Source organism: Pleurodeles waltl, chromosome 5 (genome assembly GCF_031143425.1).
Source record: "Pleurodeles waltl isolate 20211129_DDA chromosome 5, aPleWal1.hap1.20221129, whole genome shotgun sequence".
NCBI lineage: Eukaryota > Metazoa > Chordata > Amphibia > Caudata > Salamandridae > Pleurodeles > Pleurodeles waltl.
In genome coordinates, this window is record NC_090444.1 from 425,427,765 (window position 1) to 425,446,666 (window position 18,902).

At 44.6% G+C, this 18,902-nt stretch overlaps 1 protein-coding gene across 3 annotated transcripts in view; it reads right to left on the reverse strand.

Annotated features, from left to right (window-relative positions):
* The window catches only part of SPTBN1 (spectrin beta, non-erythrocytic 1), a 502,311-nt gene that overhangs the window by 352,856 nt on the left and 130,553 nt on the right, over positions 1-18,902 (reverse strand). For all 3 annotated transcript variants that reach the window (XM_069234188.1, XM_069234189.1, XM_069234190.1), the window contains exon 2: positions 15,957-16,147. In XM_069234188.1, the coding sequence (XP_069090289.1) occupies positions 15,957-16,098 (142 nt within the window). In that variant the 5' untranslated portion in view covers positions 16,099-16,147. The remainder of the gene's footprint in view (positions 1-15,956; positions 16,148-18,902) is intronic.

The window sequence follows — 18,902 nt, forward strand, 5'->3', positions numbered from 1 at the left end:
TCAGTCACTCTCTGACATGCTTCTTGTTGAACTGCTTTTGAAGAACTGATGAAACAAGGCCTGCCAAACAGATAAAGCTGTTTGTAGCCAGACCCACAAACGAAGCGCGAAAAAAAACGTTACAGGAATATCTGGTAAAACAAATTAGGAAACAAGAAAAGTGCTTTTACTACTAATTCAAGTCCGGTTTCTTGAAGCAGATGCCTTTCCAAGTGGTAGCTCCTTGTGCAGTAAGGGAGCACTGCTAGCGGGGTTGGGGTAGAGGAGTGTTGCTCTCAAGCTGAATATTGCTGGGAATGGGAGCAAAGAGACTGGCCACAGATGTGGGGAAAGAACTATGGTGAATAAAAGAAGAAGATAAATTGTGGCAAAAAGCGGGGATGAAGATTAAACGAGCACAACACAGAATGATGAGGTGGGGAAAGGACGGAAGAGTTTAAGAGAAGGCAGAAGGACACAGAAAGGAAAGGGACGGAATGGTGAACAAAAACAGTGAGGAGTTGGGAACATGGGAGAGTAGGCAAGCAATTATATATGAACAGGCGGATATGCTAGCAGTTCTAGAAACAGACAGGAAGAAGGGGGGGGCAGCAGAGGAACAAGCTAGAAGGGGAGAGTGTCAGGATTTAAACAAGCATTTTCAATGCAACAGGTCTCACGATTGTTCGAGTTAGAGCTATTAGCTTTGTAAACTCTTAACTGGACTTTTCTTGCCACACAAAAAACGCAGCGCGATCGTGCTAAAATTGAAAACAGAAAAACCGAGCCCGATCGCACTATGTAAACCCCAGCGCGATCCCGCCGCATGGAAAATAAACAGATAAAGTAGTCCAGAAACCATGCTGAAAACATCGAGCCTCGTGTTTTTAGTAGTTTAACAGAGCTGTGTAGGTGGGCTAAACACCAGAAAAGGCATGACGTATACATACATGCCTTTCACAAATGAAAGCAAGTGGATTTTAAAAGGCAAGCCCACAAACCAATGAAAGTGACTGATGTGACATGGGCGTGGTTGGAAGCCCAAAGAGAGATTACTACAAGGGACGGAGCGCTTTGTGCTCACCTCTAAAAAGGGAGGTGGTGAACTGAAGTCGAGAGGGAAAAAGAGAAGAGAGTTATGGATTAAAAAAGCAAAACGCATGATTTCAACAAAGACACTATGTTCATAACAATGACAAAAATGAAATAGCTGCTCATAAAGGACGCAGTCATTAACTATTCTGTTTTAGTGCAACTCAGTTAAATATCAGTGGAAAGTCTTTACACCCGAATCCAACAAGATATGTGCTACACTACACCTCTACTTTTAATTTGTCTTGGCCTTCATTCGCCTTTTATGCATTTAATCTCTAATTTCCATCAGCAACTGGGATTAGGGAAAATAATCTCTCTGCTAGTTGAATAGGACTATATGCTTTAGAACTGAAAGAAAAGCGACAAAGCTAAGGTGCCATGCACAGCCCTCACTGAGGTTTGGTACACGCAGTGGCAGAATACTCCTCTTACCCATGGAGGCAGCGGGATCTTTACCTCAGTGTGAGGACCCGAGGGCCTGCACTAGAGAATGGGGCTGGGGCCTCTAGATTAGAATTTGGGAGCACCTAGTGAAGGGTCCTAACACATGATCAATCAGGGTAATTAACCAGAGGGACAGGGCGTTTTTATAGGAGCATTTGTCTTATGATTGGCCATCAATGGTGTTTATGGTCACTAAATAGTTTATACGCGATGAACTGAAAAGTACTGATGTTGATATAGTTTTGTCGGTTTATAATTCATCACTACACTGAAATGACATGAAACTGAATTACAGTTCTGATTGAATCCATTCATTTAGGCTGTGGGAATCGGTGCCTACATAGTGGCCTGCTGCATACCCAGAGCATATAGACATTCATTCACACTATGCTTACAGAGTCAGGTGTGTACATTTTATAAAGTTGGTTTTCAAATGCTTTATCCAATGTCTACATACCGAGGGTACTCTATTGCAACATAGGCAGGTCCACCAGTCACGGAATTCTTTCTTTGCCATTTAAACGCATCTTTCCCAGCGACTCACTCTGGCTTTGGACGTAGTTTAATATGTTTGTTAAATAGTCCCATCAGAGAAAGGAATCGGCGCCATTTCATTTAGGTCGGCTGGAAGTCTGAACTAAAAGATGCTGTTTGGATAATCTGCTAAAAATGATTCTGCTTCTACTGGTAGCTGTTGAATTGCATGAGACAAAGACAGATTTGTTTTTTTCACAGACCTTGCCCATGACAGTGATGCTATTTTAACTTGTCCATTAATAATTGTGAAGGGAAAAATAGACCAAAGAGCTGAAATGTATGCAGCTCGTCTCGGTGGTGGGCCTTGATTCTAGTTACAACTCCATTTTGAAGTAACACAAATCAATAATTTTCACATTAGCACGCATACTTTACGGTGGACATGGATGCTGTGCTCCATCTTTTTTCTTAAAGTATTATCCATTTTGGCTAAGGACAATGACAAACCTATCTAAATTCAAAACGACTAACCGCAATATTCTAATTGTGATTATCTTTATTGTATTGAAACACATTAATAATTTAGATAGAATATGGATTAGTGAAACACAGACTTAACCCTGTTTCTTTAACAGTTTATCCTGGCTCTCTGCAGAACTGTTGTTGCTGCTGCACGCCTCTGTCTCCATGCTATGCCAGTTTCCTCGATCTTGAGCCTCTCGTAAGTTTACTTCTTCAGCATTCAGTACTAACATGAAATATGGAGGTCTACCATATAGAAAGTGTTCACTTACTCACGAACACGTGGTATGGAGATATGAAGATAACTGGAAATATACGCGTTACTTTTCAATGGTTCAATGGTGCATATAGAGAGGTGATGCTCAGGCAGGGAACCTCTCTGCATACTTTGTATGAGCCCTTACTAAAACACTTTAGATATAACTAAAAACAACGTCTCTATATAAATTGGCACACTTTCAAAAGCATTGCCAAAGCCTAAAGTGTCCAGCACATTGACAAATATGATGCTCGATTTAAAATAGTACGTCTGATCTGAGGAATTTATCCTAATTCTATGCAAACCTTTTCTTTCAAAGTGAAAGGTTTCTGTAAACACAAGTTTCCAGTAACCAGAAGGAATCTGAACAGGCAAAGCAATCATCTTGTTCTTCTCCCAACAAGAATTCTTCTGTAGCTGTCACTAAGGACAACTTTTATGTAGGTTCATAGATCTGGTGTGACGGGGCCTGATTTTTCTCTTCCAAGCTGGAGCCGTAGGTTCCAGCTACTTTGGGGTCTTGAAGAACAAGGTACTTACCTTTAGTAATGCCTTATCTGGTAGAGACAATATCTATCTGCAGGTTCCTTATCTTTGAATTCTCCCCAGGTGTCAGACTGGATCCGGAACATTTGTGAGCAATACCCCTGCGTGCAGTTGGGTGGCGTTGATCGGGTCGGCGTCCATCATCGGCATCGTCCATGCAGATATGGTGTCAGTTTCAATATAGATGCCACCCCGGCATGCTGACATCAGTTTCTTTTCATACCATTCCACCCAGAAATGGAGAGGCATAAAGAAACTGACTATTGGTGCATCAAAACTAAGGCCCTGAAAGGGGAGTCCCTGTCCCTAGACATCAGTTCGCAAGGCGGGTGGATGGGTGGGTTGGTAAGGAATCTACAACTAGATATTGTCTCTACCAGATAAGGCGTCCCCAAAGGTAAGTAACTTGTTCATCTGATGGAGCCTTCAAGCTGAAGATTCTTTACCTTTGAATAGATACCCAAGCAATACCAGCCCCAAAGGTGGGTGTACAAAACAAGGGCAAAGTATCCATCCCTACAGACCGGACCTTCCAGGCAGTAGTGTATGGTAAACGTGTGCAGGGATGCCCAAGTTGCCACCTGACAGAGGTCAAGGACTGGAACTCTGCATGCTAACAAAGTGAATGCAGCTGTAGCTCAGGTAATATAAGCATGCAAACTCTCAGGGGGTTGCTTTGTGGCCAGTGCGTAGCATATCTTAATGCAGAGTATGACCAATATGGAGATGGCCCACTTCTGCACTGCCCAACCTTTCTTCGCACCCACATAACCTACAAAGAGTTGGTCATCTACCCGGAACTCTTCTGTGCAATGAAGGTAGAATGCCAGTGCTCTTTTTGGGTCCAGGCGGTAGAGTCTTGTCTCTTCTCCTCCTTAGAAGGATGTGGGAGTGCGTAAGAAGTAGGTGATGGATTGGCCTACATGAAAGGGCGTAACCACTTTTGGCAGAAAGAAGGCCCTGGTGCAAAGCACTCCTTTGTCAGGATAGATGGAAAGGTAGGGTGGCTTAGATTACAATGCCTGCAGCTCACTCACCTCACGGGCAGATGTAATGGCCACAAGGAAAGCGGTTTTCAAAGTCAGAAGCCTGAGCGGACAATTGTGGAGAGGCTCAAAAGGAGCACACATCAGAAATGTCAAACCCAAATTAAGATCCAATTGGGGCATAATGAATGTGGATAGAGGAAAGAGATGTGCAGGACCTTTGAGGAACCTACTTAAAGTCAGGTTGATCAGGCAACTTCAAAGAAGAAATAGCTGACAACCTTTAAGAGTGCCCATAGCTGAGCCCTTCTGGGCCAGGGAAAGGATAAACAGCAGGACCTCAGAGAGAGGGGGAGAAAAGGGGTCAGACTTGTCTGTGCACCGTGCCACAAATTTCTTCCAACGACAGGCATATACGGTTTTGGTGGAGGGACACCTGGCAGCCAAGATTATGTTACAGACTTCGGGAGGAAGGTGAAAAGCAGTCAACTGCGCCGCTCATTCTCTGCATAAGAAAGAGAAGTGTGGACAAGGTCAGGTGCAGAACCCTTCCCTGCTGCTGCAACAGAAGATCCTCCCGAAAGGGCAGTCGGATCGGAGGATTGATTTGACATACTCAGCAGCTCAGGATACCGCACTGTGCCCAGCTTGAAGCTTGGGCCCAGTCGTTTGTTGATCTTCTTGATAAGTCAGGGCAAAAGTGGTATGGACAGAAAGGCATACAGAGGCCAGAGTTCCACTCAAGATGAAAAGCATCCCTGAGCGATTGCTGCCTTGGAAACTCCAACGTGCAAGATTGCTGACATTGCATGCTCTCTGTGGAGGCGATCAGATCTAACCAAGACTCTCCCCACTATTGAGAGACCTTGCGTCACCTCCGGATGGAGATGCCATTTGTGATCTGCCTGGCATGTTTGGCGGAGTTCATCTACTCTGGTGTTCAGAGAACCTGACAGATGTTTACCCACCATGGTTATGCACTGCTGTTCCAGCCACATCCAGAGGTTCAGAGCCACGTGACAAAGGCTCCACTGTAGATCTTTTACAGTTCCCTGCAAGATCAAGACTTTGTAGAGACATTCTCCTGATGCTGTGCCCATTGGAACTTCAGGCACAACTGCAGAGTCTGCCTATGCCATCTGGCATATGTCACCAGCAGAATACAGGAGGCCATGAGTCCCACCAGCCTCAGTCATTCTCACCGACATCCAGGACAGAGGCTGAAATATCAGTATCATAGCCTGAATATCCTGGCCTCACGAATCAGGAGGATAAGCCCAACACTGCACTAAAGGAAGCGTCTGAGAGGATGTCAGGTGTGACTTTTGCACATTTATAGTAAACCCCAGTGAATGTGAGAAGTTCACCGTAGTCTGGAGGTGGGAGAGAACATCCTGGGCACCAAAGATACATGAGGTGTGGATCTGTCACGGACATTGCCCGATGACAGGATCTACAGGGCTCGAAGCCAGTCTTTCTGGAGGACATCTTGGATGCACCAGGAGTAAAAACACTCAAAAAACACTCAACAAAGTTGAAAAAAGCCAGTCAGAAATTGACTGAGGGTAGCTCTCTTTGGATTAGCGCTTGCTGGCATGGAAATAAAATAACTGACATCAGCGTACTGGGGACGTGCCTATATAGGAACTGCGATGTCATATCTGGTGTGGATGACACCAACGATGGATGCAGAGACGATTGACACGAGCTAATGGCGTGCAGGGGTACTGCTCACAAACATTTTTCATATCCAGTCTGATGCCTGGGTAGAATGCAAAGGTAAGGAATCTGCAGCTAGAAGTCACTATCCGATTATGGAGGGATAATCTATTCCATTGAAACCTGACTTATCCAACCAAAAGAACACGAGGACAAACACGGATGGCACTTTGACATACCACTGTGCAATGCTCACGGGGCAAACTGCTCGACAGTCTCTGTAGGCAGCAATGAAAGCAAGGGACCAACACGGAATCCATGCTAGCCAGACGTCTTGATGGAAGTGCAGTGTGACAACATCCAGAACCCTCATCCGACAGCACAGAGATGTGCTCATCCTTCCCTTGCGGAAGCCTTTGCCTGGTTTTAAGGCACAATTCAAGAATTAAGCCCCAAGCCTTATTCAAATACACAAAGCCTATTGGGGCAAAGCCCCGGATGGGTTAGAAACACTCGCCACACATTACAAAACTCATGTCAACCATCTCCCAATGGATTAGACAAAGAAAAAACCTGCTAGAAGACTCCTGGTATTAAAGGTCACAAGTCTTCGTTGCACATCTCAGGGGTGAACTCATCCACCCGTGACTCAGAAAACTCTTGAAAAGAGAGCGGTTCAAGCAGATCTACTAAGCGGATTCTTAGGAGTAGCTGTGTAGGAGTGCTGGTTATGGACCCCTCGCATTCAGCGCGACCTACCGCCCTGCAAGTCTTACCTCCCAGACGGTCCCGCCATCCAAGTGAGCCGAAGGCGACAGTGCAGCGCCCTACTAAACCCTGCAACAGTGAGGCCCTGCTTGTGCGCGAGCACTGCAAGAGCCTGGTGCTCAAGGACTAGAGAATGCCACGAATTCAATTCTTTAAAAGTATTTCAGCAGGAAGCCAAGCAAACAAATCAGTTAGGCTATGGCCTTAAGGAGGCGCTGCTTTCAAGGATTCGGGTAGGTCGTATAGCTCAGTACAATTACAGAGCAGAAATCTGAAGCATAACAGGACACGCAAAGTTTAAATAATGCATGCGAGTGATCCACGACATTAATACGGTTCATAGCACACAGTAAAAAACAACATCTAAAACGAATCCACAACATACAACCAACACTATTAACACTGCCGAAGTAGAGAGTAGATACAAGGTCTCTCTGTGCCGACCGTGGGTGTGGGACCTCGCACCATCTATAAGGCTTTTTGTCAGCTTGGATTGGCACACCTTCGTGCAACTCTCCCCAAGAATATACGGGAAGCCTCGTACGCCCCATTCAGAAATGAGCATGAAAGTACTACCTCGCCTGCAGGGTTATGTAGGCCTTGATTCTATTTCATTCTTCTCGCCAGCTTTACAGCTGGAGCTAGGAGTCTGCCTGCTCTTCGTCAAATGGGGCATCTAAGGGCTGCTGAGTTTGTAGCACAGTGGAAAGTTTATCAGGTATTCACGTTTATTCAACTCCTTACTGCCCCCATACAAGAGGCAAAGGCCATTTTACCAAGGTCCCGAAACCTCAGATTACTCCTGTCTCGATGGACGCATTTTCTTCTCCTCGAATAATTATCCTCAGAAATCACACCCCTTTTTTAATGCTATGGATTGTGACGTATTTACAAGCACAACACGCATAAAAGGCAACGGTGTTTGTGTTAATTGCTCAGCAGAGACATGGTCCTGGAAGACCGCATTCAAAAGGACTTCTTTGGACAAAAGACTACAAGACTCGTTGAGTTGAAACTGTGAAATCGCAACAATTTACGTCAAAAATATGCATTGAGTTTGGAAAACTGAATCTACAGCATGACTAATAGAGGGCTTCCTCCAGATGATGTTCTGTGGTACTTACCGATGCTAAAATCTGAAATGGATTTTCAGGCAATGGCATCACTTTTCTTTTCAATAACTGTTAGAGAAAAGTCTGAAGTAAAATAATAAATCTTCTACTACAGTGACAGTGTCCTGTTATTTCAAAATAAATACATAACTGCAGATTATTTAATTGCGTTCTTTTATTTCGCAGACAAAGGAACAAATGCTCCGTAGGTGCTTCGTGCACTTCACTAAAATGTCTTCTTAATTTAATTTACTCTTTCATACTTTTTTTCATGTCCCACTGCAAGAGAGATATTCATCTGACTCCAGGAAACCAATATAATGAACACATAGAGCAGGGAAGCCAGGTAAAGAAAAACGGGGATTAAAAATGCTGCTGCAGGTTCTGAATCAATGTATGCAGTTCGGTTTTATTGATGAAGCCAATAATATGCTAGCATTCTCTTTCACAGCTCTATAATACATGTGGTATTTGCTAGGAGTCGTAAGACGCCCGTCCAGTGTAAAGTAAATGCACAGTTCTCTATACAAACTTTTTTTAAGAAACAAAAACCGAAAAGGTCATTCTAGAATGGTACTTTGTTTGATGATGTATAGTTGAGATCCTGAGGACTATTGTGACATCGCTCACTGGCAGCCCTTTAAAATTACTGCACATCTCAAAGACCAGACAGCAATGAGCCAAGAGGCCTAGGGATGGTTGAGTGCGCACATCTGTTAATTTAGTGCTGCTGGTTTTAGGTTTCTCCTCTTCTGTATCAAGTGAATCCTCTTGGCCGTCCTTCCACTGTGACCTCCATTCAACAGTGTGCTCAGCAGTCCTGGAATCTGCTCAATTATTTACCAGCCTCTCCCAGCTTCAGGTCTCTTTTTGTGAAGCTGTTCTGCTGAATCAGAACACACTCGAGGTGTAAAACCTTGGGAAGCTTTCCTTTAACTCTGTGGCAGATTTTGTAATGCATGAAAAATTGCACCAAACCTCAGGTCACATTTGTTTTTATTGCAAACCTCGGATCCTATATAAAATAATCATAAATACTCGCTTTCAATGACTTGTTAAAGTTCTAGAAAATATATTTGCAGATCATTTGTTTTTAATTCAAATTCTCAGTTCTGTCTCTGCGTCAAGTTTAAACCTGACATTTAGAAATGTCTAGTTCAGAAAGAGCTCCACATCTTGTATAAAGGGTCTGTTAATAAAAAAACGCACTTAAACGGTAAAAATAGGTACAACAACATCAACTCAAGAGTTCAGGTGTCTCCAGAAATCAACGAGTACATGTAGCAGGTCTTTGGAATAACTGTTTCAAACTTCAGAGCACAATCCCACCCATCTATCTAGCGCTCTTCTTATCCGAACAACAGCCAAGCTCAATAACTGACAGACCTAGTTAACCCCATACCTCAGTCCTTGATGACAGAATGGTGAGAGATTGAAATATCGAGAGTCTGTGTCTCTCACTCACTCATGGAGACCCTTGGTGCTCAAACGCTGCCCCAAACCATACTGGATAACTGCCCCTCTCTACATCTAATCACAGGGAAACCACAGTGACCTATTACACTAGTTGGTCACACAGACAAAACCGCTTTTCCTGTAACTCAGCAGAGCTTCAGTTCTGACAGAAATTCCCAAAAGTTTCAGCTCCTGAATCTAACACTCTTCTCTACTCTATCACTACACATCAACCAGACATAATCCCGGATTACGAGTTCAGTGGACGGTTTTGTCCGTCTGACGAACTTCCAACAGGGAGGTTGCCGCCATAGAGGCTACCTCACCGCTGGGCCCATTACGAGTTTCCCGCTAGGTCGGCAGGCAGAAACCTGAGTTTCCACCTGCCTAGCAGTAAACACCCTACAGCATTGTCTCCGGCTTGTAATCGAGCCGGCTGCAATGTTGTAGGATGCAGGGTGCACCAGCCAAGCAGACAGTGAACATTGCGACGGCCCCTTGCACCCGTTCTCCGCCAGCCTTTTCATGGTGGTGTTACCATCATCAAATCGCTGGCAGCGAACTAAGTCATACTCCTCAGGGCAGTGCTGGCCTGGCGGATTAGGACCTCCACGACCACCAGGACAACTAATCCTGGTGGTGCTGGCGGTCCAACCACAGCACAACCGCCATGGTCATAATGTGGCACTCGGACCTCCGCATTGGCAGCTGTCCAAACGCCACCACAAGTCAAGAGGCCACCAGACTCGTAACGACCGCCATAGTGCCCTAGACCACACTGCATGGCCCAAACAGGGTGCAAATAAAGTAACAGGCCTGTAGCATACTTCAACGCCCCCTAAGTAACATTCAAGAGCAGCAAAATTGTTCAGGTCTGGGTCAGGTCATGCATGATACTACACATCTTCAAACAGCTAAACCCTGCTACAGTGCTTCAGAACATGCTGCAGAACAGCATACAATGCCATCTAGTTATGCCTACTGACACACTAAATGGCTCTGATAGGCCACACTGTATCTCTACTATCGAACACTAGAACTAGAGTGTTCATCAATAAAAGGGAGGCAAAATGGATAGTACCCACTGCCACCCTACTTACTGAAGAAAGAACAAGAGAGACCATTCCTTGCTTTAGATACGCTGCCCACCATGAAAAATCAACAGCACCCTATCCCTACTCACATAGAGCAGTCATTGACATTAGTGGTTGTGCAATCCTGCTGAGAACGATAATACAGATTCATCCCTTTTGTCCTCACTGAATTTCAAGTCACAGTTCCAGTGGCAAATTGAAAACAAAAATGTACTGATCCCCAAAGCTCTCCTCTGAAACACGCAGCTGCTGCATTTAAAAATTTGAGCACAGAATATTGAGGAAGCGTAATCCTAAAGCCACCTCGGCTCCTTTAATCCATTTACAGCCACTCTCTTCATCTTACTCTTGCAGCTTTCTGCTTAATCTTTCTGTGACTTTTCCATCTTTCTTTGCTCAGTCTTTCCCATATGCGTCTTTTGCTCGCAGTAGTTGACTACAGATACAGAATAATAAGTGCTGGCCCTCAAAAATAAATGCTGGTGTCCCCCCACCGGCAACCACCAGCTCAAATTAAGCACTGCATAATCCAAGCTCTGCTCTCCCGCCTCCTGAAATACAGTACATTATCTACATGATCCTCCTTGAGAAAAACGCCAACAATGTCAAATGATCCAAAACACTAGAAGCCAGGCAGATAAGGAGCAACATCTGGATCAGAATCACTGCCAGTGTAAATGGGCTTGCTGGCTCCAGGTTTCAGAGAAATATGCTCTGAAAACCAGCTACATTAATGTCAAATATTCTGGCTCATTTGAAACTTTCGCAGATCTATGCCTTGTCCATTAGGTCCTTCCTATACAATATCCCTGATATCTCTGCAGACTGCATCACTTCTTGCAACACTTAATTCACTCCGAATAATATTTGTATCTTAATCAATTACGAAGCACCTGCTAAACAGCAAAGCAGAGGGGGCAGACATACATCAGACAAATATAAACACAGGAGATTAGGTTACTAACCACTTTAAAGGTAGATAAGAATCAGGTTTTAATTTTAAGACTACAAAGAGATGGATCCAAGTTGAAAGAACATGTCTTACTTAAGTGTTGAACTACAGTGCATACTTGTTAGGTTTGGATCAAGTTAGAATGCAAAATGTGATACCAAATCAAACATGGCCTCGTGAGAATGGCATAAGGAGAGTAGCATAGAACAGGAATGCTTTTGAAGTTACATGAAAATACATTTCTTGTACTCCTCTGCTACAAAAATATTTTTTCCTTGGAGGTAGGTACATCTCCTGTCTATAGCATCTAAGCATGAAAAGGGTTAAAACTTTAAACATTGATTTTACTCCACTACCGTTTATGGCTACACTCAATTCCATGAGGTAATTCACCAGCACTAAATATAATGTCTTAAAAGTCCTGGTAATCAATAAAACGTCATAAATAATGCATTTTGCCCCCTAAATAGTTGCCCATTGTGAAGTTGCGGTGAATCTGGCTTACTTACAAATGATAGGAACTGCATGAAGCAACAAGGAAGCTTAGGAGAGTTTTGGTCATATGACCACATTTAGAACGACGAGGACGGTTTACCGTAAGTTACTTTGCAGTGCTTTTAATATGTTGTGGTTTCTTTTGGAAGTAGCTCGGAAACCCTATCTATGAATTAGCCGCTTTGAATTCCTCTAAGGGTATGGGAACACTGTGGAACAGTGCGGACTCAACTTTAATGTCAACCACATCCTTCGGAATAATTATTTTCTCCAGAGGGAAGGAAGTTTTACTTTACTTAACTAGGTCAACCTCAGGCACCGTTAAGGGGACTTCCTGTTTATTTGAAAAAGCCCTTGTACAGGCTTGGGAGATGTGAGCAAAGAGGAAGTCTTCCAATTTTAGGACTGTCACGGCAAGGAAATAACCTACTTAACGCTTTGAAGAAAAGAGACCAAGAAAAATAGTCTACGTGGAAGCGTCGGTGGGGTACAGTTGCCAACGGGAAAGGACAGCGTAATATCCTGATGATACAGTTCCATAAATAAATGGCCCCAAGCGCAACATTTAGTATTATGAGGGCCACAGAACAGAAGCACCATTAATGATCACCTCACTCACTATGTATGTTTTGATCTGCTTAAGAATTGTATTCCTGGATTGAGGAAGGACTAACTTAGATTTCCAACATCCTCAAGCGACAGCAGTGGGGATAAAAAAAAAAAAAGGACAGAGCAGTAAAATGAGCTACCAAAGGTGCAATGCACTTACTACGTTGCTAAACTGAGGAAACTCACTAGAAAAAAGCAGTGACATGAACACAAAAGCACATAGTAACAATTGTTGAATTCCCATTAAAGTATACTCTGGTTGAGAATGTAGCCAGGTGCATACAGAAAGAGTGACCGGTAGTGGAGACCTTTTCAACTGGGCATTGAAAAAGCACAACTAAATTCCTAATTCATGTCTTACCTCATATTGTCTAGTAAGGTCAGAGTCCAAAAGGTCGATAACAGAGTGTGCAAGTGAAAATATGATTTAAAAGAGTGATGTCAAGATCGCTCCCTCATTACACAGCAGTGGCTCAACTAGATCTAGGAGAGAAGCAGGTTTTCTTCCTTCAAGCTTGTTACGGCTTGCTAGAAAGGGACTGATAACTGAAGTTAATTCTGAAATGCCCAACTTGAAGAAAATACAGAGGGCCTGATTGAGAGCTCAGTGGACGGTTACTCCGTCACAACAGTGATGACTACCTCATCGGCCGAAATCTAAATCCCATAGAACAGCATGGGAATTCGGTGGACGGAATGTCCGTCACCGTTATGATGGAGTACCCTGTCCACTGAGTTCTAAATCAGGCCCTAAGTTTGCAATATGCCATGTACTCGGCACAGAAAATGTTTATAGTGCCTTGAGACCACACTTTTCACATCAACACCATTTCCAGTAATTCCATCACCCTCCAATACCAGGCTGACGGTTCTTTCGTCACAAGCCTCCTCTAACTCCCAGCTCGTCCCTGTGGATATTCCGGAGGGCTCTGGCACCTCTTCTGCTCTCAGGGATCACCTTCATCTCAAATTCGCAAATGCTTCACGTTCCAGCGACATCCCCAGGGCTACCAAGCGCAGCGTAACCAGTAGAACCCAAGCTGAAAAGAATCACACGGGATGAATCCAAAATGCTACATTACAGGGGTCTGGAGCCCCTCCTTGGTCGAGAATTGACACAAGCATGCGCATGCGTTGTAAAGAAGGGGAAGTCTAGTTAATTTGAAAGAAAGTATCAGAATAACTTCAATAACGAATTCAAAAGTAAATGAAAAAGCAATTTAAATAATGACAGCCTTATTAAAACAGATGCCACCTGTTGGAAAGGCAGAATCGCACCTCCACCTGAGAACCACCAGCTAATTTCAAGCTATGTGAATAATTTAGGAAGACTGCTTGTATTAAATATCCTACAAGTGCTTATTGTGTCTGTATTATTTATTGCTCAGGAGGAAACGCCTTGTGAGTGGACGGCGACTCTCGTCTTTCTCCGACATCCACAGTAAAGAACCTGCGCCTAAAACTTCACTGGAAAAGGCAGATAAACGGTGTCTTGAGCGGTCCCGGCTCTGACAGGAAAGGGCGCGCTTGGCTCGTGGCTGCCGGCCCTACACTATGTGCCACACCCGTGAGGCATTCTGTGCAGAGGTCAGGAATGTGGGCACGCGACCACGGCAGTCTCACAATAATTTACCAAATACATAAACTGCTCTGCAGCTTTACACTTCCTGGAGCTCATTTAATGCGCGTGACTAGCCGCCTTCTACTTCTTCTCACCTTGGAACGGCTCTCTCTTCAAACTGGAGACAGACACTCCCCATCCCAGGGATTTCTGAACTGCATAAACATGCTATGCGATTTTTCAGTGCTTCCAGGGGTAGGGGTCTCTCTAGGGTGAATCCGGCGTAGGGTACACTAGGGGCAAAGGAACCTTCACTAGATCTGTCATCCTGCATAGAAAAAAAAAAGTTGAGTGTTCACATCTCCAAAAGAACAAGCAGAATCATAGCTCCGAATTTCTTGTCCATAAACAAGCGTTAGAGGACATATAGTTCAGTGCCGGTCGCGTTTCCGACGTGTGACTGAGCTGACGCAGTCCAATTAGTGTCATTCGCCACCTTCGCCTGTATGCTCGTCAGGGTAGTAAGCGCTATACAAATACTATTACAATACAACACTACCTATCTCTGGCTCTTAATGATCGAACTCCAACACTAGGTTTTGAACCTGGGTAGGGCGGATAAGAGTTATTTTCACATAAGACTTGATTATTTTCTCTTTTTGGATTACACAGTATTGGTAGCTAACTAGAAAAGAAGAAAAAGAGACAAAACATCATTCTTAAAAAACGCACGCACACAGGTAGGGGTGTTCCCGAAAAGGACCTACGTGTAAAATCTCCGCCACGGCATAGTATCTGAACGAGCAACGATGGTGTGGGATCATTTTTTAACAGATTCTGGTAGAACTTAGGGAAGTAAACACGTGTGTGGCTCCTTGAAGGCTGTTTTGCTCAAGCACAGCCCAACTAGCTCACCTGATGCTCTTGCTGAAAAGTGTGCATGTCAGTGGGTAGGAGAATGCAGAGTAGGTAGTTGGGAGACCTATAATCGCAGAACTTGTTCCCATTTTGATGATGACGGTAACACCAGTGTAAGCAGCACACATTCCAACCAGAACTGTCTATTGACAGCGGAGTAGTAGTCAGCGCCCTATCTGGAATAGGGAAAATAGCTGAGCCAATCAGAATGCTGGAATTAACCTCGGTGTTCTTGCATAATAACGCGAGACAACGCCCGAAGAAGGGCCATAAAGGAGGCTGGTATAGTTCACTTGTCTTCCTGGATTTGCTGCCTGGAAATGAAGTGTTCAGCCGGACCTGCTCAGGAGCAGTCCGTGAAATGGTGAGACTACGCACTGACTACTGGACCTCTCCGGTTCTGCCGGCTCCAGAATCACCACAGACCCGCCTCTGCACCATTCGCAGAGAAACTGCCAGGATGAGTCAACATCATATTCACTACACCTCACAGGCTCTGTTCATCACAAACCTTTCGAAGGCAACATCCAAGGAATCGCAAATCTCAGAATAGGCCAATCTAACAAGAAAACGATAATGTTGAAAGTTTGCCCGAAGTGGTTTTACACCTCCAGTTTTGATCTCTCAGCGCTTCGAGGATATATGATTAAGGCTGTATTTAAAATGAATTTCACAGTGGAAGATGGGATGCCAACAAGATTCCCTGAAACCCCCTCCAAGTGCTTCTCACTAGTTTTCGGAGGTCTACATCAAAGCGCGTCCTGATAGATTTGATTAAAAATCAAAAACAAAATAGAAATATATAGTTCACAAAGTTGCATAAACCTGGACAGGTTCAAAGATAAACTACATGATGTTAATCATAAATATGTGGTGTCTAGAAGACGAGAGATTAATTTAGTATGAGCACCCGTCTGTGGATATCTTTATTAAGAAACAGCTAAAATTCTGCTGCAAATTTTCACACAGTGTCTCATTTCCACTACTGGTACATAATTAACGACCAGCTGTTGCGAGCGGCCTACCTGCTAAAGCCTTGATGCGCGATCGCTCAAACAAGCGCGCGGAGCTGTTCTCATTGTCCCACTCGTCATCCCAGCGGTTGTTGACATCGGTATATTGTTGCTGGATTTCCATGTGGTCGTAATCCGTTGCTACCGCCGTCATCTTCGCTTTCTCTACACACTCTTCGTCATCAGTTTATGTTTCCAAAAATCTGTTGAGAAAAGACAAACACATGGCAATTAAATCAAATGCAACAATAATAATAATACACATTCATAAGAAATCTACTCCCGCTCCCTGGATGGGTAGAATCTTTTTCAAAGGCCCGTCTCCCATACATACTCCTTGAACGCTCCCACACCCAAATACCTCGTGACAAGATTGAACTCCAAAACCCCAACCACCTTATCTGCTCAGGTGTACTCTAACTGCTGCTTTGAAAACAAGCATTGGCAAAGCCAATTGGTCTGGCATTTTCTGCCAACCTTTGGCTTTGCCAGTGTTTATGAATGGAATTTGTAAAACTGTTCAAGGGGACTACCGTTTGTGTAAGTGCAATTTGTGCAAAAGCGGAAAGCCATCACTTCCAGAGAGGTAAGCCCAGTGGCGTAGCGTGGGTTGTCAGCACCCGGGGCAAGGCAAGTAATTTGCGCCCCCTAACCCGGGGCAAGGCAAGTAATTTGTGCCCCCTAACCCGTGGATTTAGTCTCTTCCAAGATGTTGCGGCCGGCCCCCCCTCCACCCCCCGCGCTAAGCCACTGGGTAAGCCAGTGGCTGAAATGGGCAGACCCCGTGCCCCTTGCGGCATTTTGTAGTGGGCTGAACTAAAATGCGACTGAGACAATGACAGACCAATAGATTAAAAGAACTGACTAAAAACACCGATAAGTATATAATTTTATTAAAATCAAAAGGTACTTTCTAACGCTAGACTCGAGATGTAAAAGCACAGGCAATAGATCCCAAGTTGCAACTGCTCCTCCCCTGCAATGGTTCACCCTGCACTTCCTGCAGTGGTCACACCGGTATGTTCTTCTGAGGCACACTGAAGACACATCTCAGGTAAAATCAGTTCTGCCCGACACTAATCTTCAACCCACTGCTGAAGGTAGAACATACGCTATGAGGAAACTGTGATCGAGGAGGGTCCCTGTGTCGCTTGCCCGTGAAAGTAACCGCGTTGATGTTATAAAAATGAATGTGTGACACTCAAAACGGTCACTTGTCAGAGAGCAAAATCTACATCACGTGGAATAGATGGAAAAATGTAATCAAGATCATTAGTATCTTTAACTCAAAGAGAGAAGGATCAACGTTTCCCCGCTTTCTGAGGGTCAACATTACTACTGCTAACGTTCATAAGATCATGCGGATTCAGTGCAAGGAAGAACCAAAAGAACAAACATACTGTTCTTACAGCACCTAGAAGCACTTGAATGGTTCGGTGTGCGCTACACAATTCAAATCAACCTGTATTCATAGCACTCAATTAACAGGCCTGCTATTACCAAGGAAGCCATGAACTCAAGGAGAATTTGGAGGAACTTCTGGTGATAAAGCATGTTATTAGCGTTTCAAAAATGAATTGTCATTTACTGCTCCCAAGAACCATCTGCATTTTGTACACCATAGCACCACTGCATTTTGTACACCAAGTTTTTTGAATTGTAAAACCTCCTTTACTGCAAAAAGTTGGACAACTCTTGGCAGACATGGAGTGACAAATTCAGGAGGAGGTTTTTTCCATTGACTAGTCTAGGACCCTAACAAACCCACACTGGAGTTTCCTGCTACACACAAACACACGCAAAACTATGGTGAATAAGCAGCTTCAAGCCATCTTCCACGCTTCTTTCACATGCAGGCTTGCAAACAAAAAAATGAATAAACCCAGGAATGGCAGGGAGAGATAGGGAAAAGGTGTTGTAAGGAAATGCCTCCTTGGCATGGTTACCCCCTGACTTTTTGCCTTTGCCGATGCTAAGTTATGATTTGAAAGTGTGCTGGGACCCTGCTAACCAGGCCCCAGCACCAGTGTTCTTTCACTAAACTGTACCTTTGTCTCCACAATTGGCACAACCCTGGCACTCAGGTAAGTCCCTTGTAACTGGTACCTCTGGTACCAAGGGCCCTGATGCCAGGGAAGGTTTCTAAGGGCTGCAGCATGTTTTATGCCACCCTAGGGACCCCTCACTCAGCACATGCACACTGCTTCACAGCTTGTGTGTGCTGGTGGGGAGAAAAAGACTAAGTCAACATGGCACTCCCCTCAGAGTTCCATGCCAACCTCACACTGCCTGTGGCATAGGTACGGGTCACCCCTCTAGCAGGCCTTACAGCCCTAAGGCAGGGTGCACTATACCACAGGTGAGGGCATAAGTGCACGAGCACTATGCCCCTACAGTGTCTAAACCAAACCTTAGACATTGTAAGTGCAGGGTAGCCATAAGAGTATGTGGTCTGGGAGCCTGTCAAACACAAACTCCACAGCACCATAATGGCTACACTGAAAACTGGGAAGTTTGGTATCAAACTTCTCAGCACAATAAATGCACACTGATGCCAGTGTGCAATTTATTGTAAAATACACCCAGAGGGCACGTTAGAGATGCCCCCTGAAAACATACCCGACTTCCAGTGTAGGCTAACTAGTTTCTGCCAGCCTGCCACACACCAGACATGTTGCTGGCCACATGGGGAGAGTGCCTTTGTCACTCTGTGGCCAGGAACAAAGCCTGTACTGGGTGGAGGTGCTTCTCACCTCCCCCTGCAGGAACTGTAACACCTGGCGGTGGGCCTCAAAGGCTCGCCCCCTTTGTTACAGCGCCACAGGGCATCCCAGCTAGTGGAGATGCCCGCCCCTCCGGCCACTGCCCCCACTTTTGGCGGCAAGGCTGGAGGAGATAATTAGAAAAACAAGGAGGAGTCACCCACCAGTCAGGACAGCCCCTAAGGTGTCCTGAGCT